Source organism: Notothenia rossii (genome assembly GCF_949606895.1).
Source record: "Notothenia rossii genome assembly, chromosome: 10".
NCBI lineage: Eukaryota > Metazoa > Chordata > Actinopteri > Perciformes > Nototheniidae > Notothenia > Notothenia rossii.
In genome coordinates, this window is record NC_136908.1 from 35,151,092 (window position 1) to 35,178,603 (window position 27,512).

A 27,512-nucleotide genomic window follows, 5' to 3' on the forward strand; every position below is an offset into this window, starting at 1 on the left:
AAATATTTCTAAACCCTGTTTGGTTTTCATATTTTTGGGATTCATTATAAAGCTAATTTATTTATTTAACTGCTTTAGTTATACAAATCTTACTGCAACAATTTTGTTTTGATAGGGAGCAAGGAGTAGACTGCGCAATTTATCCAGATGCGCGGGGAGAATGAAGCCCTCTTCACGGGGGCCTGTTGCGACCTCGGGAAAATAATTTAAACATATTATATAACACCAAAAATAAGTACAGCTAGATCTGACTCCATATTGAACAGTTTTGAAAACAGTTTGAAAACAGTTTGAAAATATTTTGCCTAGTGTCAGAAATTATTACCGGCACTTGTGACTGCAGCTAGGTTGCTAGGTGACGGGGGCGGCAAAATGTAGGGGTAACTGCCGGTGACGTACAAGGACATGCTCCGTAGACCGTCTCATTTCGCAGTCCGCGGAGGGCCCAAGCTGGGTCCTCCGCGGGTCTGCGAGGCTGGGTCTGAATTGGGACACAGCTTATACACAAGTTATTGAGCCGTTTCCGCTCTACATCCTGAACTCCTCCCTTCGATGCAATGCACTTCCGTTTTGGCGGACTGGGTTTGTTTTGCTAGCTAGCTCCGTTGTGCCGACAAAGCACTGATATCGCAGAGACAAAGAGGATATAACAATTACAACATGAAGAAAAGTGGTTCGGGAACTACGTGTGCGGTAGTTGGTTGCAATCACTCGAGAAAGCACCTGAACGAGTGGTTAGATAGAGAGTGCTACGACCACAAACCAGCACCCAGCACCCAGCCATGTTGTTCATTAAATACAGATAAACACAACAAATACTGCATGCATTGTATTTTTTAATATTATATATGAATATTTTCATAGTGATGTAATTGTGTGGGCTGCTTTTATATTTTAATTTGTAATACCTGTTAGGATTAAACATGTGATCTTTCTTGTTGAAGCCATTTCTTTAGTTTCCTCTCAACAATTAATTCATTCAGTGTTATTTATGTACAGTATGAGCTTAATATGAATGATGAACTGTGTTAAAAGAAATTGTAGCACTCTAAGGAACATATGAAATGCAATAATGCAATAACAGTGCAATAATGAAATTAAATTACATCAAACTTTATTTTCACTCAAACAGTACAGGCACATATGATATATTGCACAGCATAAAGGGATCATGTAAATTGTGCATTATGTAAACAACAGACAACTGTTGGCTCCTGTGGGCATGACCTAAATAAGGCAGTTTATTTTGGTTTTATGCTGGGCCACGTCGTCATGTTATCCTCCCAGTTTTGCACTGAATTCGGGTGGGGGAGAGTAACGCCATCTCCAGTCAAAGAAGTAGAATCGTGTTCCCAAGCTAGCATCACTGTTAGCATCGAAATCGCTGTGTTTACACCAGTGCCCGTCTGACTGTTTACATCGGTTTACACCGACAGACGCTGTGCAAAAGACTTCCGGCGGAAATGAAGTGCATTTGTGTAGTGTCATGGCGCTACCCGTGTTTTGGCGCGTAAACTTGTCTATATGATCATTTTCTGATAATGATGACGAAATAGCCCCGCCTCTCCCCACCTCTGCTGCTCACCCCCGCATCAAAGTAAACTGCACACTAAATTCAGATTATTTATCTTTCTCTCGATATGGACATAAACGCGAGTGAAGTCTAATCTGACAGGACGGAGACACGCAGCTCTGCTCACCTGCAGCTCCCCCCGCTGTGATGCAGCGGTGAATGGAGCGAAACACACACTCCAAGTCAGATCATCACCCTTAGCTATTTTAATTACCTCTCAAACTACCTAAACTAGTTATAAATATGTTTATTTTTACTGTCGGCCGGGTCACTCATTACTGGATCAGCTGCTGCTTGAGACAGACACTGACGCTGTCCGAAGAGAGGGAGGAAAAAGAGAGGCTCCATGTATTATATTATTATATTATATAGATTCGTTATTCATTTGTTTTAAAGCTCAATAAATAACAAAGAAGACCTTTGACCGGCACTTTTAACACGATGACTGGCGAAAAACTCTGCCCGGTTCCGTCGGCCCCTACCGCGGAGAATAAACAGAAGGGCAACCATGACAACCATGCTTCTTCGCTGCTTTTGTGGAGGAAGTTACAGCGCCACGTACAGGCTCCTGTATATGTACTGCAGCTTCTCCAGCGGTTGGAGCTAAACGGAGCTGTCTCGTGTGGACAGACACTATCCGGTGAACATTGCGTGTGGACGGAAGCTTTTTTGCGATTGCGTTTGCGTTAATCCTATGCGTTTAGCCGTATGCGTCCTCGTGTGGACGGGGCCTAAATCTCATCCTGGTCACTGACCTGCCAGTGTGCAACTCGATTTTGACAGGATAACAACTGGTGACTTCTAGAATTGTGTGAGTAACATTCTGTTTTTAGACTTCTCTGTTTCAGTGTGTGTACTCCTGAGGTGGGAGTAAGTCCTACATGTGCAAGTCATGAGCAAGTCTCAATTCTTGACCTACAAGTATTAAGCAAGTCCCAAGTCACTGTGGTGAGAGTCAAGCAAGTCAAGGCAAGTCATTGCTCAGGTCAAGCAAGTCAAGTCAAGTCATACGAAATTCTGATGAATAAGCCCAGTTTCCGCATTTAAATCAGTTAAAAGACAGTGGTTATGAAAATGGATTCAACCCACACTATGATCTTCATTACATACACAGTTAATCATTTGAAATCTAATTTAGACCGATGACAATCATATTAGATTCATATTAACCCCAGAACTGTAGACAATATAGCTAGGACTCAAAAAGTCTGTTCAAAAAGGCAGAATTCCAGGTAAGAAAATCATATATGGCATTTGCCATTACACATGTTTAATTAAAATGTCTGTTAACACTATTACCGCCAACAGCGTCAGCACCTACATAGATATCATTTTCAAACCATTTAATTTGTTCCTCTTCATAATTTCCTTATAAACTAAGCAGGACGATTTCAAACTCACTTAATTGGGTTAATTTAGAAATGGCTTCAGTTTATCATCATAACAGATCAAAAAGTTCAGATTCATTTTACAATAAATCAAGGAATGATGCACTTCTACAAACAAAAACAACATAATTAAAACATTTAAACAAACCACTAAAAGTAGATGAACTACATTATTCAAAAGTTTTCAGTAACTTCTGATAATAACACAGGGGAAATAAACGAGGCATCTCTTTTCCTCTCTCTCTCTCTCCTGACAGCCCGTCAGTATCAGGGTTAGTCAAAATGAATCCCTTGGCGGTTCTAGTGTTCATTTACCCCGTTTTGTCTTCTCTTTGCTTAATCGATTTGAAACCAAGTCTATCGTAGTTTAAACTTAACGTTAGCTTTCTAGCTATCACAAAACAGTCACATAGCCTACCTTTCTCTGTGGGTTTTTTTTGTAGTGACGAATGAAGTTGGATGTTGTGGTGGTCCTGTCACTGATCTTTATGCTGCAGACCCTGCATACCGCTGTTCTCTTCTTATTAGCGTCATCGACAAAATAATCCTTGAATCCAAACTTAACTATTTTTGGAGTAAAGCTAGCCGCTGCCATGTTAACTGACACTCCTGCCGTCTAGCGGGTTGCCAGGTTTGCGCGCATGGCGTTATAATCACGTTTTTCGAAAAAACTAAACGTAATATCGCACTACAAAAACAAACGCAAATATTTAATTTTAAACAGTCAAGTCCTTTCAAGTCATCTGTCTCAAGCTTAAGTCAAGTCTCAAGTCATGAATACCAAGTCAAAGTCAAGTCAAGTCTTTTATCAATGTTAGTCAAGCAAGTCTCAAGTCAAAAAATATGCGACTCGAGTCAAGTCATGTGACTCGAGTCCCCACCTCTGGTGTACTCTGTATAAATACTCTGTAGTTGATCTGACTGAAATTGTGATTTTAAATCTCAAAACCACTACAGTATCTGTCTTGGGACAAGTAATTTGACTGAAACCTTAAAACTGAACTAACTGACTGCTAGGTTTAACTTTGGTTTAAACATTTGTAGAATACTCAGAGCTTTATTGAGTAGGTGTCCATTTTAGGTAGCTCTTTCCTGGAGAGTCAGCTTCAGGGCCCTGACCAGAGCTCTTGCTTTGATTCGGTGTGAGAAGCGATATTGCGAGACCAGGAGTGGTGGACACGTGCTGAGACTGAGTAGACGGAGATAGGAGTGAACGTTGAAGTGAGTGCGAGATTGAGAGCAGCTGGTGGAATGGCTTCTTTGAGTCCTGGAGAGGAGGATATGGAAAGTGCATCTGAAGGAGGATGGAATGAAGTAAGGAAAAAGACTTCAAGAAAGAAGATAGACATGTCAAGTGACAGTCTTAGTGAATCTGATTCACAGAATGAATTGAAGAAAGTAAAGAAAAGGATTGAGAATGAAGAGTGGAAAGTGATTGTGGAGTTTGGTGAGCAATCCGCAGCTAAGCTACATCCAGTGGCCCTGACTAAAGCAATTCACAAAGAAATTGGATCGATAAAACAAGCAAGATTTCTGAGCAAAGGACGGATGTTGGTTGAGTTGATTAATGCAAGACAACAGGAAAAGTTACTGAAAAATGAAGACCCTGAATGAAGTTCGAATTAAATGCCATGTTCCTGGAGCAAATCGGAAAATACTTGGAGTTATCAGTGGAGTTCCCATAGAAATGGGCATAGAAGAACTCAAGAAGGAAATTAAAGGGGGGAAAGTGACTGTAGTCAAGCGTCTTCCTACTAGGTATCAAGGTAAGATAGTGGATAGTTTGTCTGTTCTTCTTCAGTTTGAAGAAACAATGCAACAGAAGATAATGATCGGTTGCATGAGCTTTCCAGTAAGAGAATTCATCCCTAAACCTCTGCGGTGCTTTAAGTGCCAAAGGTTTGGGCATGTGGCAGACAAGTGCAAAGCAACTAAGCCCAGGTGTCCAACATGTGCGGGGGAACATGAATATGGTAGTTGTACTGCATGTGCTAAGGTGAAATGTTGTAACTGTGGTGGGGAACATAGTGCTGCGTATCAGGGCTGTGAAGTGCAGAAAAAGGCCAAGGAGGTGCAGAGATACAAAGTGCAAAATAAAGTCTCATATGCTGAAGCAACAGAAAAGGTTTCACTAAACATAGCTAGGAAATCCCAAGTAGCAGCAAGTATGTTCTCTTCAAAAGATTTTCCCAAACTCCCACAGGCAAAGGAAAGCTCCACAAAGTGTTCACATAAGTGTGTGATAGGAGAGGATGCATTGATTGTTAATAAGTACAAGTTTGTGGCCTTTATTGGAAAAGTGGTGAATGTTGCGTTACAACAGACAAAAAAGAGGTCAAGACTGAAAACAATAGTGGAGGCAGCAGGTGAATTTTTGGGGATAAAGGATATAACCGTTGAAATGATACATGAAATGCTAGCCACCAATAATGATGATTCACAGATTGAGTAGATGAATGGTTTTTCTCATTCTGCAATGGAATGCTAGAAGCCTTATTGCAAATGGACAAGAATTCAAGACCTATATATATCAGTTAAAAGAAAAACCAGACGTTATTTGTATTCAAGAAACATGGCTGAAGACTCATTTGGACTTCATAATTGGGGGATATACTGCTATAAGACAAGATAGAAATGATGGCCAGGGAGGGGGATGTGCAATCTTTATCAGAGAAGTCATGTCTTATAGTAAGCTAACTTTTAAGAACAGTCATGATTTAGAAATAGTGGGTGTAGAAGTTTGGATTAATAAAAGGAAAATTAGTGTCCTGAATTTTTATAATCCATGTAATAAACTCAGAATAGAGGAATTAGACAGTCTTTGCCAAGGAAATGAAATAATATGGTGTGGTGATTTTAATGCACATAATACAATGTGGGGAGGGAGATCAACAGATTACAACGGACAGGTGGTGGAGGATTTAATGGAAGCAAAGGAATTAGTTTGTTTAAATAATGGGCAAGGTACAAGGATCAATTTTAGAGATGGAACAGAGTCTGCGATCGACCTAACTCTTGTAACAAGTGAATTAGCTTCTGGGAGCAGTTGGGAAGTATTGGCAAATAACAGTATTGGGAGTGATCATCTTCCAATTATAATCAAGTTTGATATAAATCATGTGGTTGAGCTAGACGGTATCATGAGATGGACTTTTTCTAAAGCAAATTGGGAGATGTTTGCTAAATTGTGCGATAATGAATTGGATCAGATTGATATGGCAGAAAGTATTGATGAAATAAATGAGCAATTTACTTCAAATATAATTAAAAGCGCTAATCAAACTATTGGGAATAAAACTGGGAAACTTGGTAAATGTGTTAAGATGGTACCGTGGTGGAACAAAGACTGTAATGATGCAATCCGAAACAAAATCAGGCTGTTTGGAAAGCTAAGAAAGACACATTCATTACATAATTTATTAGAATATAAAAAGGCACAGGCTCAGGTAAGGAACATTGTTAAAAGAGCAAAAAGGGAGTGTTGGAGAGGATTCTGTTCAAGTATTGGGAGAACTACACCATTAGATAAAGTATGGGGAATGATTAAGAAGATGAGGGGAATAAGACATCAGAGTAACCTGCCAGTATTAGAGATTGGAGGGGAAGTTGCCACTGGTGCTTTGGAGAAGGCAGAAATTCTAGCTGAAAATGTTGTCAAAGTTCATTCTTCGGAAAATTTGACAGAAGAAGGTAAGATCAGGAGGCAGAAAGTGTTAGATGAGCATCCTAATGTATATGAAGAAAGACATTCGTCGCAGAGTGTTGTAAATATACCTTTCTCTATTCAAGAGTTGAGAAGAGCATTAAGTAAGTGTAAAATGACTGCTCCTGGGAAAGATAATGTATGTTATATAATGTTGACCAAATTAAGTGATTTTGCATTAGGAAAGCTGCTGGAGATGTACAATAAGATCTGGGAGAAAGGGAAGCTGCCAATAATATGGAAAGAGTCAGTCATTATTCCTATTAGGAAACCTGGGAAAGATCCAACCAGTCCAGGCAGTTATAGACCTATAGCTCTGACATCACACTTGTGTAAAGTTATGGAAAGAATGATAACAGAAAGGCTAACATACTACATTGAGGAAAATGAACTAATGACTCCTTATCAGAGTGGGTTTAGAAGAGGGCGGAGTACTTTAGATCCACTGCTGTGCCTGGAGTCTGAAGTCAGGAAAGCCCAAGCGAACAAGGAGTGTGTTGTAGCTGTATTCTTTGATGTGGAAAAAGCTTACGATATGATGTGGAAGGAAGGATTATTAATAAAACTGGACATTATGGGTCTGGGAGGTAATGTATATAATTGGATTAGGGATTTTTTGTTTGGCCGTGCCATCAGAGTCCGAGTTGGCAAGTCATATTCTCGAAGGCATGAAGTTGAAAATGGAACCCCGCAGGGGAGTGTCATCAGTCCTCTTTTATTTTCTATCATGATCAATGATATATATACACAAGTAGGATCTGATATTGGTAAGTCACTTTTTGCAGATGATGGAGCTATTTGGAAAAGGGGCAGAAATTTAATATATATTGTAGCTAAGATTCAGGAAGCCATTAGGGAAATTGAAAGCTGGTCTCTGACATCGGGGTTTAGATTGTCGGTGGAAAAAACTGAAACTTTATTTTTTACGAGGAAAAGGATAGGTGAGGAGGTTAGGTTAAAACTTTATGGACAAGATCTAAAGAAAGTGAAGACATTTAAATTTCTGGGAATATGGTTGGACGAGAGAATCACATGGAGTACTCACATTGATAAAGTAGTAGATACATTTAAAAGGGTTTAAAATGTTATGAGGTGCTTGGCAGGCACTAAGTGGGGGGCTGATAAAGCTGCTTTGAGGAACGTATACACGGCCTTAATAAGATCAGCCATAGAATACGGACTAATAATGTATGGGTCAGCTGCATACTCTTCTCTTCAAAAATTAGATAGAGTCCAGGCACAAGCACTAAGGATATGCTGTGGGGCAGTAAGATCTACACCAGTGTCGGCACTTGAGGTAGAGGTCGGAGAAGTACCTATTTCTTTGAGGAGAAAGCAGTTAATTGTTAATTACTGGGCAAATCTACAGGGTCATAAAGATACTCACCCTACTAAACAAACTGTACAAACAAGTTGGGAAAGTAACAAAATAAAAAAAGAAAGTTTTTGTTTTTGTGTTTCGGAAATATGTAAGGAATTCAAAGTTAAAGAATGGAATATTAGTCCGACGGTGTTGTTATCAGCTGTTCCACCATGGTTGCTACCTCAACCTATAGTAGATTTATCACTATTGAAACGGGTACATTCAATGAAAAACAAATTCAATGTACAGGCTTATGTGAACACTGTTCTACATGAACAATATGGGCACTTTATACAAATATTTACTGATGGATCCAAAAATCCAGAAAATGGTCTAACGAGTTGTGCATTTTATGTTCCTGAGTTAAAAGTCAAAGTGGGAAAGCGTACAAGTGATCACATTGCAGTATATACAGTAGAGATGATGGCTATCTCTCTAGCACTTCAGTGGGTAGAGGAAATACAGCCAATGCGAGTGGTCATTTGCTCTGACTCCAGTGCAGCTCTGGAGAGTATAGAGTAACAACTTCTCTTCAGAATGTCGTCAGGATATTTTACACGGAATTTTACAAGCATGTTTAGGTTAGTTCATCTGGGAATTGTTGTTCAATTTGTGTGGGTTCCAGCGCATGTGGGCATTAGAGGGAATGAAGTAGTGGATCAACTGGCAAAATGTGGTTTGAAAGCAAACCAGATTGATATTATGGTACCCATCAGTAGAGCAGAAGTCAAATCTTTTACAAAAGTGGTTATCAAGCAACAATGGCAAAAACTATGGGACAGTAACACCAAAGGAAGACATTTATATCAGATACAAAGGGAAGTAGGAACAGGAAGCACTTGGGGGAGTAGTAGAAGAGAGCAGAGCATTAACAGCAGGATAAAATTGGGACACTCTGGACTAAACTCATCACTGCATCTGATTGCAACTGCACCGGAACAACTCAACATCAAGGACATGGATTTCAAGGCAATATTTGAAAGTAAATCAAGAAATGAAGCAAACAAGCTGATCTTCAAATTCCTCAAAAGCACTGGTCTGAGGACAAGGATTTAGTATGAACATTTAATAACTAAACAGTAGGTGGCGATATATGCTCCAAGTGGAAGCGATTCGCCATTAAAGAAAAGAAGAAGAAGAAGAAGAAGAAGAAGAAGAGTCAGCTTCAGCGTCAGACTGACGAAGACTGACGAAGACATTGGAGTCCTGCGGGAGTAAGACTGACGAAGACATTAGAGTCCTGCGGGAGTCACGAGGGAGGCAAAGAGGAGGCAAATCCTACTTTGATTGAGCTAAGTATCTCTGGTGTTTTATTTAGTTTTTTAGCCCCTCATGCTATAATCATGTGTATTTTCTCCATTCCTATTCATGTGTCTTCTCGCAATTATCACTGGCCCCGTGTATCTCCTAATCGGTATAACCCCAGCTCTCGTCTATCCCACATGCTCCACTGAGATCCAACATCTAGTTTCAGGTGGCCTGTGGAACTGCCAGTCAGCTGTTCCTAAGGCTGACTTCATCTCTGGCTACGCTTCCCTGCAGTCCCTGGATTTCCTTGCTCTCACTGATACCTGGATTACTCCATCCAACACATCCACCCCAGCAGCTCTCTCCACAGCATATTCCTTCTCCCATACACCCAGACCCACTGGCAGAGGAGGTGGCACTGGTCTCCTGCTCTCTCCCAAATGGAGCTTTTCCCTCTTCAAGCTACCTAACTTCACTCCTTCCACCTTTGAATTCCATGCCGTCACAGTAAGCCATCCTATACAATTAACCATTGTTGTTCTCTACCATCCACCAGGTGCCTTGGGGGACTTCTTGGAGGAATTAGATAATCTTCACACATCCCTGAAACTGGCCCTCCCGCTGTACTTCTCGGAGACTTCAACCTCCAGACAGGGAAGATAGACAAACTAACATCTCTGTTAACCACCTTTGCTTTCTCACTGTCTCCATCCCCACCAACTCATAAAGCTGGGAATATCCTTGATCTCATATTCTCAAGGAACTGCACTACTTCTAACCTCTCTGTAAACCCACTCCACGCATCCAATCACCTCTTCATTTAATTCTCTCTACCCCTCTCCAAACATAACAAACTAATCTCTTCTAATTCTGCACCTGTTCGCCGCAACCTTTGTTCCCTCTCCCCCTCTACCTTTGCCTCATCGGTGCTCTCAGCCCTCCCTTCCTCTGACTCGTTCCAACTCCTGCCTCCGAACTCTGCTGGAGAAACTCTCCTCTCTACTCTCTCATCCTATCTGGACACTCTCTGTCCTCTCACATTTCGGCAGGCTCGTCAGTCCCCTCCTGCTCCCTGGCTAAATGACGCACTGCGTGCTAATAGAACCATCCTTCGGGCAGCAGAGCGGAAACGGTGGAAATCCAAACACCGTGACGACCTCCTAACCTATCAGGCTCTCCTCTCCTCTTTCTCTGCTTCGATCTCTCAGGCAAAAAGCACTTTCTTTCAAGATAAGATCCAATCTTCCTATTCCAATCCCCAAAAACTATTTTCCATCTTTTCCACCCTCTTGGAACCCCCCAAAGCCCCTTCCCCCTCCTCCCTTCTGTCAAGCGACTTTGTTAACCACTTAGAAAAAAGGTTGATGATATTCGCTCTTCTTTTTCTGACTCACCTTTACTCACCGCTGGGTCACCAGACCCTCCCTTCACCCACACACTGACCTCCTTTTCCCCTCTCTCTCCAAGTGAGGTTCTTACCCTCATTACCTCTGCCCGCCCTACCACCTGTCCTCTGGACCCTATCCCTTCAAACCTCCTTCAGACTATCGCTCCTGATATTCTACCATTTCTCACCCATTTCATCAACAGTTCTCTAACTTCTGGTCTCTTTCCAAACAGCCTCAAGGAGGCAAGAGTAAACCCTCTCCTAAAGAAACCCACTCTCAACCTGTCTGATGTTATAAACTACAGGCCTGTCTCTCTCCTCCCGTTCCTGTCTAAAACACTTGAATGCGCTGTCTTTTAACAACTCTTCTGTTATCTCCATCAGAACAACCTTCTGGATCTGCACCAGTCTGGTTTCAAGGCAGGTCACTCAACAGAAACTGCCCTCCTTGCTGTCACTGAGGAACTGCACACGGCTAAAGCAGCCTCCCTCTCCTCTGTCATCATCCTTTTGGACCTGTCTGCTGCATTCGACACGGTGAACCATCAAATTCTCCTTCGCACACTCCAAAACGTTTCAGGCTCTGCACTTTCCCTCCTGACCTCATACCTCAAAGACCGCACCTACAGGGTTACTTGGAGAGGGTCGGAGTCCGACCCTTGTCAATTAACTACAGGGGTCCCTCAGGGCTCTGTTCTTGGTCCCCTCCTCTTCTCCTTGTACACAAACTCGCTCGGATCAGTCATTAGCCCGCATAGTTTTTCATTACATTACATTATATTGCATTTAGCTGACGCTTTTATCCAAAGCGACTTACAATAAGTGCATTCGACCAAGAAGATACAAACTTGAAGAAAACCGAATCATATAAGTACATCAGGTTTCATAGAGCTAAAACATTTCAAGTGCTACTCAACTGAGTTGAGTAAACGGAATAAACGGAGTTTATTTCTTTAAAACACGAAATGATATTACTTTTATTTATTCCAATGTAGCACAGTCTCTATAGCGTTTCATTCCTGGATATTATGTTGAGTTTTGTAGTGTGTTTAGCTTTTACAATAGGCTACGCGCAAGCTAGCGGCCACGTTCAGCTAGCCTCCGGCTTTCCGGTCAAAGTTTGTAGCTGGATAGCATTTATAGTTTATACAGCTGGATAGCATTTATAGTTCATACAGCTAAATGACATTAGCTGTCCCCGGCACAGTTGGATAGTGGAGGTGCCGGTTAGAAAAATATGTTTAAATGCTTGTATTTGCCCATGTGTTGTAAAGACAGCTTTCAACACAGAGTGTTAATAGTGGAATCGTCGATGGAGTGGAACAGAAAATGTGGACCTGGAGTTTTTCCAGAGGATTTGACTGGCCAGTGGGGACATTGGGATTGTTACATTGTAGAATTAAAATATATAGTAGAAGATATATAAATTATACTAAATTATTATTGCATAATAGAGTAATGCACAGATTAATTATTATTGCACTCTCTTCATTTTGTGTATTGTTTGTGTATTGTGTCTGTATTGTTTGTATGCCATGTCCCTCATAATATAACAATATGCACAGTATAAATTATACTAAATTATTATTGCATAATAGAGTAATGCACAGATGTTACTGTTATTCTAAATAATCCTAATCATGTTTTTATTTTTCCTGTTTTACAGCTTCTAAATTATTATTGCATAATAGAGTAATGCACAGATTAATTATTATTGCACTCTCTTCATTTTGTGTATTGTTTGTGTATTGTGTCTGTATTGTTTGTATGCCATGTCCCTCATAATATAACAATATGCACAGTATAAATTATACTAAATTATTATTGCATAATAGAGTAATGCACAGATGTTACTGTTATTCTAAATAATCCTAATCATGTTTTTATTTTTCCTGTTTTACAGCTTCTTTACAACTCTATATCACCAACACACACATATCCACACACACACACACATATAAAACCAACAGCACTTTTAAGAGCCACTCTCTCTCTCACTGTCTCTCTTTCTATCACTCTCTCACTTTCTCTTTCAATCACTCTCTCACCTTCTCTTTTTCCATCACTCTCTCTCACTTTCTCTTTTAATCACTCACTCTCTCACTCCTACAAATGGCTGGAGGGTCCCAAAAAAAGACCTGCCCAAGCTGTAGGCAAAGTATTTACTGTGGTAATAAAATCTGCCCAGTATGTAACCATAAACAGCCCAAAATTTGAGACTGAAAAAGAAAATAGAAAAATTCCAAAGCCAGCCGCAGCAGTGGTTGTCATCAATGACAAAAAAACGAATCAAGTCCCACGTTATTGATGACGCCGCCATTCTGGTATGTAGTTTACAGAATTATCTCATTCACCAAAAGTGTGAAAAGTAGTTTTATTACTTTGTCAGAGGATTATAAATTAACTGGTATTGCTTCACATCCACAGTATTAATTGTATCATTAAAGGTAGGGTATGTAATTTTGAGAAACCAGCTTGAGTGCGCTAGGATTTGAAAATACACAGCCGTAAAAAACCTGCCACTTCCTTACCGAGCCCCTCCTCCAACACACACGAACGCGCACATGACCAATGAGGGCACGGGATAAGTTTGTGCACAGATGGAAGGCTGACAGGCACGTAGTCCGTCCAGTTATACAGCCGGGCCGGCTAAAATAATTAGTCGTGCTCTTTACAGTATTACGGCTTCCACAGATGAATTTTTTTTATGGATTTTTTGTCAAAACACTTCGGATATTCATAGCTATCGGGATGTTAAGAGCATTCCATGGAATATAACAAAAAGTGTATCTCGAGCCGGTTTCTCAAACTTACATACCCTGCCTTTAATGAGAATATAATTCATGATTAATGATTTTCAAACAGAATTAACTATTATGTGTAGGAAGTTTAGGAAATGTCTCATAAGTTAAAAATTCCCAATGTATTCAACAAAACATTATGAACAAATCATTGTTTTTATTATGATGCCAGGATATTAGTGTAGATGATTTATTTTGATGCTACTTCAGGGCAAGCTTGCAGATAAATTCAACAAATGTAAACAACAGTTTTGTGTATTTATCTAATTGATCTCTCTACCTCAACAATTACTTTCCCAGATGGAAAAGTTGCATGCCCTTGGCTTGAAGCCCCTGCTGCTGTTTGCGTATCCCCCTAGCAAGAGGGTGGCATCTAAAACAAACGTGTTGATGCCCACGCATGCCCAGCTGACCACATACACCAAGACATGCCTCGAAAATGTGGAGGTCATCTACAATCTGATGGTTGCAGGTGAGATTGCATTTATTTAATAACCATCTGCACGAGTCACTCATGCATATATTGACTATCTGTTATACAATGTGTGGTGTTGATTTGTCCTGTTTATTTCAAAGCAACAAAGAGAGTCATTTTAAAGAGCTGGGGTCTCATTTATAACTGTTATGTATGCACAAAACAGGGCTTGAAAGAGGTGTATGCCACTTCCCATGCAAAGTTGTAATCTATATATTTTTTTTAATTGACAGAAGATTATGTTGACAGGGGAAATTGTCTATGCATATTGTGAGGTGGTGAATTGAAGCCAGATTGTATAAATACATGTTATAAGCATCATTATACATATAACCTCTCACATATTTAATTTCAGTTAATATCACACGTTTCTTAAAGATCCTACATTCAAACCATCAGTGTTATTTGTGCATATGCTTGTGAGCCATAACTAATTCCATAAGCATCTTTCAATGGTAAAAGAAGTAAGCCAACTCAAATCTCAAATCAAATTCCACTTAGTATTTCATCAACACTGTCTCGCCAACACATTCCCCACCATCGGAGCGCAGAGGAGATGGTTGAAACAGTATAGTACTGACACTCGTGGTCAGTTGTGGAGCTGATGAAAAAAATCCAAGATAACATGAAATAGCAGTAAACAATGGCAGAACAGATGCAAGTACCACACTGTGTCTCCAATGCGTTCTGTGGTGCACAAAGAGCGCACTGAAGACACGCCGGCCCCCACACACGTCTTCTCAAGTGACCTGACCCAGCACATCTTTCCCACCTGAACATATGGATAGCAAAGTCTAGAAATAAAGCCAGTGACAGCTCTCGCACAATCTCACATATGAGTCCTAATTATATTGCAGGCCAAAACTTAAATAAATACATTTTGTTCACTTATCAAACTTCCATTTTCCAATGATAACCCAGTGTGGGGGATACCATTGACTTTTGCAAATATTGAAGCGATCAGTTTGATTGCTGTAAACATTTATAAATATTTATAAACATACTCAATCAGTTTGACTTTTTTTACAGTTTAGGTAGATTAGGGTTGCCTTTTTTTGCATGTTTTGCACATTGGCCTAATTTCATATTTTATAATGTATGTGTGTGTATTCCATGTTCCTGTTTTCAAACATTCAATATTCAAAGGTGTTATTGTCATATGCACCGCTACAGCGTAGTTGTTGCCAATGACAATCTTAACTCCCAGGCTCCTCCAACAATGCAGCATACAAACAGTACAAGAAGAAATAAAATACTGCAAGAAGAAACTAGTCCAACAACGTACGTACAAAACTAACATGCAGGAATAAGTCAAATATATACTTATAAAATAGAATAAGATGAAACAGAAAGTAAAATGAAATACTAATATGGGGAGTAGGGATGTGCATCTCCATCACTGAGGCCGATGCGATGCGCATCTCGATACGTTGCCAACGATACGATCCATTAACGATACATTTGAAACATCAAGCGATGCGATACGATTCACCCCTGTTGCGATACAGTTCGATACGATTTGATTCAACATTATGCGATTCGGGGCGATACGATGCGATTCAACACGATGCAAAATAATGATACTTCATTATGGTACGACAGAGGATTTTTGTTTTATTCTTTATATTAAGCAAATCATACATTAACAAAAAAGTGCTTTACATATTTGGTTCTCTCTACTAGCACTGCACATCCCTTCATGCTGTTTCTTTTTTACCTTTTTTACCTTAAAAAACTCTCCAGAGTACAATTGTATAACACCTCACAGTTAAACAATTTAAGGATGCATTGCCCATGATTCACAATGTGCAGATAACAACTACCATAGTGCAATGCCCATACAGCTGCCAGCCTGATGTGCTTAACACTCATAGGCTGACTCACCAGTGAGCAGAAAGCAGTGGTTTCTATAGGAACAATAAAGAAAACAAATAACCCTTCACAAACAGCTCTATCATAACTGCTTACAGTAAGGAAGACATTTAAACTATTATTGGCAGTCACAGGCTGCTGTAAACTAAACACCACTCTCTCTGAGAGAACACCTCACTGAGTGATTTAACTCATATGTCTAACTTTCAGGTTTCTCTTTTCAGCCGCAGCCATGTCGCCTCTTTATGTGCGTCGCTAAATTCCTCGTACTACTAAAGCGGCACGGCATCGTTTACAATTTGCGAGCGATTTTTCAAGTTGACCGTCTTTCTTGAAAAATCCGAAGTGTTGTCAAACGTTTGATTTGTAGGTATTTTTCGGTACGCTGTGTTTCTCTTTTCTTCGACTTCCATGTGTGTTGATAACTCAGACACTCGGCCTCCATAGTGCGAAGCAAAGATCAAAGATCGTCTCTGCTGAGTGCTGACAGGATGAGGGGATATTATATGGATGAATCGTTTTTTTACCAATGCAAAGACGCTACAATCGATGCATCGCGAGTTCAACCCAAACTGTAGCCGATGTACAGTCTTTCAACCGGTGCACTCGCATCTTGAACGTTTATGCCGGTGCACCGATGCGAATTGGTGAATCTTAACATCCCTAATGGGGAAGCATGAATGAAATGGTTGTATAAACAGATGTGGATATGTATAAATATATATGAACAGATAACTAACCAATGCAACATTTTGGTATTATACATAATAAATAAATAAATATGTTGGCTTTTAAACAGATTTGTACTGCAAACTCAGGGACAACACTCAACCCAGATCAAGAAGAGACCCCTGACACACCACCCCAAGACCCACCCAACCCAACCCAACCCAACCGATAGCTATATCTTACATTTGGTGCCATGTGATCAGCAACCAGGGGAAACAGCAGACCCACCACCACACTAGGCTCCCATCACCCACCCACCACCACACCAGGCTCCCATCACCCACCCACCATCACACCAGGCTCCCATCACCCACCCACCATCACACCAGGAACCATCACACCAAATCCCACCAAAGCGGCAGCAACGCCTGATGAAATTAATCATCTAAATAAAATTCAAGACTGCCTCAAGGACTTAAAAACGTGGATGACCTTACATTTTTTGATGTTAAACACGACCAAAACTGAAGTTATTGTACTTGGCCCGAAGAATCTATGAAACAAATTATCTAAAGATATATTAACTATGGATGGCATTAATTTGGCCTCCAGTGAGACTGTAAGGAATCTTGGTGTTATATTTGATCAGGATTTATCCTTTAACGCCCACATAAAATCAATTTCAAGGACCGCCTACTTCCATCTACGTAACATTGCAAAAATCAGGCATATCTTGCCTCAAAACGATGCAGAGAAACTAGTCCATGCATTTGTTACTTCAAGGCTGGATTATTGTAACTCCTTATTATCAGGGTGTACCAAGAAGTCAGTCAAGTCGCTTCAGCTGATTCAAAATGCTGCAGCTCGTGTACTAACCAGAGTTAGGAAAAGGGACCACATTACTCCTGTTCTGGCTGCCTTACACTGGCTCCCTATAGAACACAGGATAGAATTTAAAATTCTTCTTTTCGCCTACAAAGCCCTTAATGGGCAGGCGCCATCTTACCTTAAAGAACTCATTATACCCTATTGTCCTACTAGGGCATTGCGTTCCAAGAATGCAGGGTTGTTGGTTGTTCCTAGAGTCTCTAAAAGTACAATGGGAGCCAGAGCCTTTTCTTATCAAGCTCCACTTTTGTGGAATCAGCTTCCAGTTTGTGTTCGGACGGCAGACACCCTATCCGTTTTTAAGAGTGCGCTTAAGACCTTCCTTTTTGATAAAGCTTATAGTTAGGGCTGATTAGATTCAGCCCCTAGTTTTGCTGATATAGGCTTAGTTTGTCGGGGGACATCTTACTTCTTCCTTCTCTCTGTCTATACCTGTGTACTCTCATGTTCCGATTAACCCAGCTTCCCCAAATTTCTTTCTTTTTGGTGTCTATATACGCCGGGATCCGGAGTCATGGATGATCCTGCGGTCCTGTGTCATGGATTGCGAGTCCTGGATCTTGAGTCGTGGCTGCGGTCCTGGATCATAAGTCCTGGATGGATATCCTCGTGGATTCATCTTCTTATTATACACACATGCATTTCAAAACATTTGGACTACCTATGTTGCAAATGTATTATCTTTTCATTTTACACACGGCATCTATTGCACGTCTGTCCGTCCTGGGAGAGGGATCCCTCCTCTGTTGCTCTCCCTGAGGTTTCTCCCATTTTTCCCTTTAAACTTTGGGTTTTCTCTGGAAGTTTTTCCTTGTACGATGTGAGGGTCTAAGGACAGAGGGTGTCGTATTGTCATACTGATATTCTGTACAAACTGTGAAGTCCACTGAGACAAATGTAACATTTGTGATATTGGGCTGTATAAATAAACATTGATTGATTGAACGTAAAAAACCATCAAAATGAAAGGTATGTTTAGCTTGTATTCTACTCATTTAGATGCCACATAAGCATCAGTAAGTTAATGTTGCGATTTTTGTAGACGTTCCAAACATTGATTTATTAAAGGCCGGACTCATATTTGCCTTCAAATGTTATGCATGGATGCTATATTGATGTTTATCACACATGCACATTTTGGAGTTAAAACAAAGACACAACAGAGTAACCTGTATGTATGTTGTCTGATAAGCTGAAGTCACATTCATTAAAACCTTTCTATACTTTATAATTGAATGGAAAGCTTGCACATCATTGCTTAATGTAATATAGTGCTACAGAGCCCAAGTCCCAGTGTAATGAATATAAGACTAAAACATATCCACTCAGTAGCAAGCAATGTAAGATGTAATCAGTCCATTAGCAGACACAGCAACATCCCGAAGGAATGGCAGAGAAGCTAAGATTTTGAATAAAACCATGTGTAGACTCTTAAACTTCTGTGATTTCTCAGTAGGAAACACTAAATGTGCTTATGTCACACAGTGGAAATGTTTGTGCATTCTGAGTTGAGCCCTATACAAAACGTACTTTACCTGTTCTGCACATTTGTGCAAATAATGTATTCCATACAATTACAGATTGCTCTCACAACCAACTCGAGGTGTTCCCTGTCCGCGAAATACTAAGGACAAGGAACCGAAAGGTAAGATAATGATTACCTGGATGACAGTGTTTGCTGTTGGATAACTTTTCTGAATGTGTATAGCAATTACTTTATCTTACCTTGAAGGAAAGCTGTTGTCCAATTCACAATATTAAGCTATTTGTGTAAACATCCTGTAAATCCCTCTAGTCGGTCAGATGTCTTTTTTCATGACTATTTTTTTAAATATATGCAAACTATTCTAACAATACATATATTATAAGTACTTGTGAAAGTTCAACGTTCAAATAACATACAGATGTACAATGTCTTTGTCTGCCTGCCACAGGGGGGACGGAACACCTTTACCAGTGGGAGCCCTGCACCATTTAGTTTGTTAATTTGCTTTTGTACAATTAAATCTATGTGTGCTGTTAACATTTGTGGTAATTTTTGGCACGCCATTATCTTAGGTGGCATTTGTTAAAGAAAAATGCAAAAAGTTCTGCTGTCTGTAGCACCAGCTATACACAAGTTCATTAATCTACAGATGTGCAAATGAACAACAGTGACAATCAAGTGGTGAAACCGTAAACTACAACAAAGGGTAATATATCAGTACCCTATTATTGGGCAGATCAAATTGTAACGTAACAAACGCATCTATCAAATGCTATTTGATCCCTTATCTTGGAATACAATGTGCCTGTTGGAGTAGTTATTATTCACTTGAAATGTTCTGCTGTAGGGATGCAATGATTTTACATTTTGATGTTATGATAATAGTCTGAGGAAACATCACCTTTGTCAGGGTTTTACAATTATTACACTAAGGATGGATAAATGTGTTCTTATAATTAGAGGTTTTATAGGATCTTTACACAACATTTTGGCATTTTCAGCTGCTGTGCCTATTTACCTTTATTAACCAGTTTTCCATATTTGTCAATGAGCAACAGTTGCTGTAAGGAACCTTAACGTACCATAATGTAGTTGTTTAGAGAGTGAGAACAAAAACACTGTGTAGCTGAACTGTTAAAAGTGACATTGGTTAAAGGTGGGGTAGGTAAGTTTGAGAAACCGGCTTGAGATACACTTTTTTTATATTCCATGGAATGCTCTTAACATCCCGATAGCAATGAATATCTGAAGTGCTTTGACAAAAAATCCATACAAAAATATCATCTGTGGAAGCCGTGGTACTGTAAAAAGCACGACCAATCATCTGAGCCGGCCCGGCTAAAGTAACTGGATGGCCTACCTGCCTGTCAGCCTTCCATCTGTGCACAAACTTATCTCGTGCCCTCATTGGTCATGTGCATGTTCCAACAAGTCCTCCAACTAATACGACCAAATAGGTCGATTGTTTTCCTCGTTTTCCGACCCATTAATACGACCCAGAGCAGCGTTTTCAATCAACGGGTGCGTCAGCCTGTATACCTTTACGACCCACGGGCGCGTTTTAAATCAACGGGAGGCGGCGTAATGACGTACAACGTCCTCGACAACTTCTGTTAACAACCCTCGTTTTTCAGACACGTACACTCTTCAAAAATCACGGCTGTCTGTCGTAGAACAAAACGTGATCCGTCTCTTAAATTTGTGTCGACCACAGACCTTATTTCGAGCTATTTTCCCAAATCCTATGGAGAAATCTCATTGGTTCTGACGCGAGGGAACCGGAAGTGGTCAAATGCTAACTTACCGGGGTTTTGGACTCGTCACTGCATCAGACAACATCCATTTATTTCCCAGACAAGCTAATAAACGTGAGTAGTCAGATATCAAAAGTATATTCATTTTGGGATATGTATTATGTTGTTTTATTTTGTCGTCTAGTACAGTGACTAAGATTACTATGTTTACCTAGGAATAATGATAGCAAAGCTAAATTAGCCAAAAGTAGAATCAGCTAACGTTAACGTGAGCATGGAAGTTATGTGATCCATCGGTTCATGCGGTTGATCCAAATGTTATCAAACGTCACATTCTTTATAACTATATTAAATACTATTTATCTATTAAGTGAAGAGTGACCAGGGGTGTAATACTGCCGGAACACCGCTCCGGCACCTAAAACGGGGATGGTTGTTAGCATCTGGTGCTAGCTAGCTATGATAACGGATAGGCTAAGAGGCTAATGTACCTAATGTAATGTTTACACAGTTAACTTTAGTCTAAGTTATCTCAGTGGGTCTGAAACAGTTTGGTCACCATATATGGAAATACATATTTCCAAGGCACACTTTTATATTATTGTAATGTTCCACAATAGGAGTCGGAAATTCAAGTTCTTAGGTTCAATAGCTCCTTTGGTAGTATACAAATACAGGTTCATAGGTCACAGGTTGCAGGTCGCAGGTTCAACGTCACACAGCACCCTAAAAAAAATCGAATGAATCTAAAACATCGATGAAATCATTACAATTCATACTATTGGACATACAACAAATGCATAAAAAAACAAAACAGTAAATAGTTAAATATGCACAAAGATACATTTAAAAAAAGTATTATTCTTATCATTTTTTTTATTATTGAAATGTATACAGTTAAGTTTCATATGGGTGTTGACAGATGTATCCATAGATTTAGTTAATTTTGCCCTCAAGTGCACAAGATTGATGCATTTAACTTCACGGGGGCCTCCGGACCCCCCTAGAGGACATGAGGTACACCCCCACTTAAAACATATTCACATGGATAGGATACTAAATACATGTGCACACTTTTTATATAGTAACCTTTGTACCTCAGCAGGAGGGAGTTAGTTTATAAAGGTCCTTCACTGATCACTTAACTATCACGCAGCTGTGTGCAGCATTTACTGTAAGAATCACACATTTATTCAATAATGCAGACTTAATAAATGACCATTCTTTGTTGATTCTGGCTGGAGTGTTAATTGACAGTAGTTACATAAGCTTCAAAACAAGCCACAACTGCGCGTGCACACGTGCAGAACTTATAGAATTAGCAATACACCCCTGGTAATGATGATTTTAGTATTATTTTCTGTGATGATGGAGCATCAACTTTTGGATCAACCAGATATTTACAGATTAGGGTTGTCCATAACAGTCAATTTAAACATGTGACTGACTCTGTATAACATTGTTTTCCTTACTCTTGTGATTTTTGTTCATCCTATCTAAAAGATAAAAAAACATGAGTTCATTGTTTTAACAAGATTTTTCACGATATAATAAAATACATGAATCCTGTAAACATTTGTAGTATAGTATTCTTATTTTTGGTATTCCCTGACATTATCTGTGTTTCTGTTACAGACGCCTACTCAAAAAGTGTGCCAGACATGCAGGCAAAGTATAAGAGTAGCAAGTAAAAAATGCAAACAATGTGGTGCCATCCAACCCTACAAAGAGAAACTCTCCAAGCAAAAAGAAAAGGTTGCACAGGAGTGGAAGGCCACGCAACAGAAAAACCACAGTGTCAACAAAGTGTATGACTCGACACATTTACTGGTAAGCTTTTTTCTCTTGCAGATGTCAGTTATCATAAAAAAGTGTGTAAATAATCCCTGATCTTAATCTTTTTATACAAATTGTTAAATTACTGAATTGATTTATACTTTCCAACAGTCGCCCTCATTTACTTTTTAAAAATAATCCTAATTTCTTAAGTAAGTTTATGTGAGAAGTACAGACTAGTGCACGATTACTGCACTTCATGTAATGTGTTAAGCAAAATTGTTGTCACCGTTGTATTTAAAGCTGTAAAGGCATAACACATTTTTTCGAACTGATGTTAGATAGTGTTTGTACTTGCAAGCACCCAGTTTTAGTAAAACATTATTTCTTAACCAGAAGTAACATAGTTCAGGCCAGTGGTAATTCCTAGAATCAGAGCTTCAATGTACATGTTTTTCTAATTATATCTTACAAAAAAACCTGCATTTTGGTGTTTTATATTTTATTTTGGAACTTCATAGTATAGAAAACACATAATTATGTGACTATGGTTTCCAAAAGTAAAATAAATGAAATATCATATACATTTTTGAATAAATGGTAAAACCAAGAATGTCAGTGAATCAAAACCAGCCCATATTAATATAGTGCTTGAAAGACAATCAAGACCTGGAAAGAGTTAGTATTAATAAAGAGGCCCTTAAAAGCACTTTCATTAAGCTTACCAGAGTCTCTGACTTTGAGCCGTGTTCGAACAGTCCTTTAAAAATTCCCCTGTAACACCAGCTTTACATCTGAAGTGCTGTTAATGCGGAACTTTGAACCTGAAATGATATAGGTTATAGCTTGCTGACATGTTTCAAGGCTAAATGTAGCTTATTCAGATATCTGAATGTGAGAGTTAAATGGACAAATATTAGGCATGCCAGAAACTGACCATGATCAAAATCGGACAGCCCTGGCGAATATTAATTGATTATTCGCCGCCGAATTGAAACTAAGCCAGGAAATAAAAGAAATACATAAATAATAATAAAAATATATATAAATAAAATCGAATTTTAAAAATAATTTTCGATTATGGAGACTGTAACGAATATTCGAAAAATAGAATAATCGCTGGCATCCCTAACCCATATAAAAATAACTATGCCCATGTAAAAAAAACTCAAAGTGAACCCGAGCTCGATAAACTTCTTTTTTTTTTACAGTTCTTTTTTAGGGGCTCCCCTAAAAGGGGTCTAAAATCACACCTGGTTAATTGTGGGGTGCCTTCCTCAATGTGCACACGTATCACATCAGTGCATTTTTCACTTAGGCAAAATAAATGGAGTTATAATGGCTTTAGGTGTGTGAAAATGTTTAGAACTGTTGTGTACATAATATTTCTTGTTTTTTTGTGTCCATTGTGTTCCAGCTCCACAAATGGAAAATGTTAGATCGGCGTCCCATCCTCCTTCTTGCCAAGAGAGGCACAAATGGTTTTTGCCGATTGCATCTGTCCATGGCAAATCGAGACAGAAGATGGTAACAATGCACTTGTTACCATAAAGAGGATTTACGAAAGCCTTATTAATGGTAAAGTATACAAATCTGCATGCTATATTTCAGCAATTTATCTGTTAACATTTTTTGTAAATTAGTTGCCCAGTTATCTGGTTTTAAATGTAAAAAAATGTGAATCACTGTTTACCAAGTAGTACAAATATGTCGTTATGTCTTGTTTTGTCAGTTAAAGGGCCCATGTCATGCTTTTCTGGTTATTACCCGTCCCCTTCTGTGTTATGAAGCTTTTCCTGCATGTAAACGGTCTGCAGAGTCACAAACCCTCAAAGTACACCCTGTAGCGAGTAAAACTCTAACACAGAAAATACCTGTCTATGCTGCTCTTTTTCAAAAAAAAATCTTCCTGAGTATAGTGACGTACCGGCTCACACACACTCACTCAGCCTTATCTTTTCTCAGCCGAGGCTCCGTGGATCTCCTCACGCACACACGCACTCACACTCACAGCCTGGATGTGAGTGTGTGTGTGTGTGTGTGTGTGCGCTCAGGCTGAGTTCCTCGCTGTCTCGCAGACCCCACACAGCAACCAGGAAACAACACCAGTAATCCAGCTCACACTGTCTGCTCCTCGAGCCTCAAAGGGCGGAGCAGCGAGCCCCCCAACGTCCCGCCAACACGGCACCCAGACCCCACGCAGCATTCTCATCTGTTTGTCCTTACTGGTGTCATTTCCTGGTTGCTAACAAACGCCATTGTAACACAGAATCACTGATGTTCCGCTGTTTCATTTTTAGCTGTAATTACTCAGATTATAAATGTATATGGCGGATTATACTTGGTCATTTACTCACCATGCGTCTACTTTTTTTTCTTCTCAATAGTGACTTTGGCAGTTGAACCTGAGGGCCCTTGTACCACACAGGCAGAAATGGCCGCAGACCCAGGATCAGACTTGTCTGTACCTCTTACCACCGAGACTGACACTGAGTTCACTCTCTTCCTCACTCCTGTGTCCTCCGGCCTGACTCCTGCTCTCTCCTCCGGGCTGACTCCTGCTCTCTCCTCCGGGCTGACTCCTGCTCTCTCCTCCGTGCTGACTCCTGCTCTCTCCTGCGGGCTGACTCCTGCTCTCTCCTCCGGCCTGACTCCTGCTCTCTCCTCCGGCCTGACTCCTGCTCTCTCCTCCGGCCTGACTCCTGCTCTCTCCTCCGGGCTGACTCCTGCTCTCTCCTCCGGCCTGACTCCTGCTCTCTCCTCCGGGCTGACTCCTGCTCTCTCCTCCGGGCTGACTCCTGCTCTCTCCTCCGGGCTGACTCCTGCTCTCTCCTCCGGGCTGACTCCTGCTCTCTCCTCCGGGCTGACTCTTGCTCTCTCCTCCGGGCTGACTCCTGCTCTCTCCTCCGGCCTGACTCCTGCTCTCTCCTCCGGGCTGACTCCTGCTCTCTCCTCCGGCCTGACTCCTGCTCTCTCCTCCGGGCTGACTGCTGCTCTCTCCTCCGGCCTGACTCCTGCTCTCTCCTCCGGGCTGACTCCTGCTCTCTCCTCCGGCCTGACTCCTGCTCTCTCCTCCGGCCTGACTCCTGCTCTCTCCTCAGTGTCTTCCTCACAGAAAAGAAGACCAACGAGGAATAAAGTGGCAATTAATGGTATGTGCGGGTTAATTAGTAATTATCTTATTTACATCGACTGAAACTGTGTTTGATTTTGCACATTGAATTAGTTAAAGAGAGAGAAAACAATCATCGGTACAATTAGAATACACCACCTTTTGTTTTGTTTAAGACTTTGCAGTATCAAAAGTCTCAGTGCCATTTTGAACAGTTTAATTGAGCACAATGTGATGTTAGGCAATGTTTAGGAGGTTATTGCTGAACTTCAACTTATTACCATCTTTTAATTCCTTGCAGAATGTCCCATTCATCAAGGGTCAGACACTTTCCCCTACAAAAAACTACTGAGGGAACGAATCAGGGAGGTTTGTTTAGAAAATATTTTTAAATAAATAAACAATGACAATAATGTTTCCGTGGAACCAAGTCTTATCTTATTGGATTTTCGTATACTTTGTTTAAAAGGAGTGTTTCAGTCTTAAGCATGACTGCTAATGTAAATATTGAAATTACAGTAACAATAATTTATTATTAATTTAAGGTTGAGGTACTTGTGTAATGCTTCATGTCGCATTAATGCATCATGTCCAGCCATTTATTTGTATATTACATTTTTTCTTGTAATCCTTTGTAGGTGAATTCCTATTCTTGGCAGTACAAATATTTTTTTAAATAATAATAGTATTCCAAAATATTAAACTGATGGGGAAAATGCTATTGACTATGTTACAGTCCTTCATATGTTTGAGTTAATCGTACCTACTATTATTTCAAATTATCATTTGATTTCACTGGACTTTTTGTATTTACATGTATGACATTTGAAAAAAATGAAGTTTACCTAAAATCTGTGTTTCTTTACTCAGGGCCATACCGAGGTGTTGGTGCAGTGGCAGTCTTGCTCTGGATGGTATGTATCTAATCTGAAGTTTCCTTCAGTGTAGCTGATGGGTCTGGCAGAACAGGGGCCACAAAGTAGTCTTACCAACCAACTTCATCAACCCTGAGATCACTAACTTAAACATTTTGGGTTCCTCAGCAGTAAATTGAATTTAGTTGATCACATGGGGGTGGGGAGCCATGTCATCAATGGCTCTATCAGACGTTTGCGCCATAAAGTAAGACATCCAAGTTCTCTGCCCTTCGTCATTCAGACATCGCGCCCTAGAAATGTTGTCTGATTGTAACACATAAGCAGGGAAGTAGCCTACATTGAAATAGAAATTAAAATATACAATAGAGTTTATCATTGATCAATATCACTAAAGGTTAAATGATTGATATGTGAGGCTGGATGGTATTTGATCTCTTTTGTAATTACTGACTTGTTACATTTGTTCTTAACAATTATACTATAAGTATAGTTAGTAGTAATAAGTAGTATTATTTCTGTGTGCAGTCTTGCAGGCAGTTGTCTAAGTTTAGTGCTGTATGTTTGGGCATTGATAAGACAGCAAATTCAAAGAATTGGTCAAATGAAACATTGACTTTGAAATAAAAAATGTACCTTGTATTATATATGATGTACGTGTTATATATAAATATATACATTATACTGCACTTTCATCATGATATTTTTGAGTGACTTAGTATATCTTCTCATTTGAAATAGCATTGTCAACATACTGTAGAACTACATATTCCAAAAAGTAATACTTTTTGCTGTGTCAGTATTGTCATACTGATATTCTGTACAAACTGTGAAGTCCATTGAGACAAATGTAACATTTGTGATATTGGGCTATATAAATAAACATTGATTGATTGATTGATTGATTGATTGATTGATTGATTGACTGTTTCTGTTTTACAGTGGGGCGAAGTGGAAAAATTCCTGGGAGCCAAAGGAAAACTTTTCCAGTTAAATATGGCTGACTTTTTTTTTTCTATTTTGGAGTAATAAAATACATATAAATAAAACATCTATGTAAGTGTTGTGCCTATTTGTGTTCTTATGTTATCAGTGAGCTGAAGCCAAGACAAATACAAATATGTTTTAAGTGTATCCATACA

The 27,512-nt window shown here is 39.8% G+C and overlaps 2 protein-coding genes across 4 annotated transcripts; both read left to right on the plus strand.

The window, feature by feature from the left end:
- Positions 1-1,564: 1,564 nt before the first annotated feature.
- LOC307021341 (uncharacterized protein) lies at positions 1,565-19,390 on the plus strand. 2 transcript variants are annotated; one of them, XM_079653357.1, is made up of 6 exons: positions 1,565-2,384; positions 9,832-11,199; positions 12,566-12,986; positions 13,764-13,935; positions 16,629-19,012; positions 19,302-19,390. In XM_079653357.1, the coding sequence occupies exons 3-5, from the start codon at positions 12,936-12,938 to the stop codon at positions 16,709-16,711; spliced, it is 306 nt and encodes a 101-aa protein (XP_079509483.1). In that variant the 5' UTR covers positions 1,565-2,384; positions 9,832-11,199; positions 12,566-12,935; the 3' UTR covers positions 16,712-19,012; positions 19,302-19,390. The 2 variants fall into 2 exon arrangements, with proteins under 2 accessions (XP_079509483.1, XP_079509482.1); XM_079653356.1 differs by lacking the exon at positions 1,565-2,384 and having other exon boundaries at positions 2,429-9,926; positions 11,044-11,199; positions 16,610-19,012.
- A 64-nt stretch (positions 19,391-19,454) lies between these two features.
- On the plus strand, positions 19,455-27,433 carry LOC307021342 (uncharacterized protein). 2 transcript variants are annotated; one of them, XM_079653358.1, is made up of 7 exons: positions 19,455-20,721; positions 22,243-22,437; positions 23,801-23,961; positions 24,771-25,535; positions 25,797-25,864; positions 26,366-26,409; positions 27,313-27,433. In XM_079653358.1, exons 3-7 carry the CDS (start codon positions 23,862-23,864, stop codon positions 27,362-27,364), a joined length of 1,029 nt encoding a protein of 342 aa, XP_079509484.1. In that variant the 5' UTR covers positions 19,455-20,721; positions 22,243-22,437; positions 23,801-23,861; the 3' UTR covers positions 27,365-27,433. The 2 variants fall into 2 exon arrangements, with proteins under 2 accessions (XP_079509484.1, XP_079509485.1); XM_079653359.1 differs by lacking the exons at positions 19,455-20,721; positions 22,243-22,437 and having other exon boundaries at positions 23,822-23,961; positions 24,349-25,535.
- The last annotated feature ends 79 nt before the right edge of the window (positions 27,434-27,512 follow it).

Bases quoted from the DNA above. Each gene is read 5' to 3' on its own strand.
- LOC307021341 (XM_079653356.1), top strand. From the start codon at position 9,396: ATGTGTCTTCTCGCAATTATCACTGGCCCCGTGTATCTCCTAATCGGT. The intron at 9,927-11,043 runs CAGGGAAGATAG...TGTTATCTCCAT, and splicing joins CGGAGACTTCAACCTCCAGA to CAGAACAACCTTCTGGATCT. The intron at 11,200-12,565 runs GTGAACCATCAA...CCTGTTTTACAG, and splicing joins TGTCTGCTGCATTCGACACG to CTTCTTTACAACTCTATATC.
- LOC307021342 (XM_079653358.1), top strand. From the start codon at position 23,862: ATGGTTTTTGCCGATTGCATCTGTCCATGGCAAATCGAGACAGAAGAT. The intron at 25,536-25,796 runs GTATGTGCGGGT...AATTCCTTGCAG, and splicing joins GAATAAAGTGGCAATTAATG to AATGTCCCATTCATCAAGGG. The intron at 26,410-27,312 runs GTATGTATCTAA...TCTGTTTTACAG, and splicing joins TGGCAGTCTTGCTCTGGATG to TGGGGCGAAGTGGAAAAATT.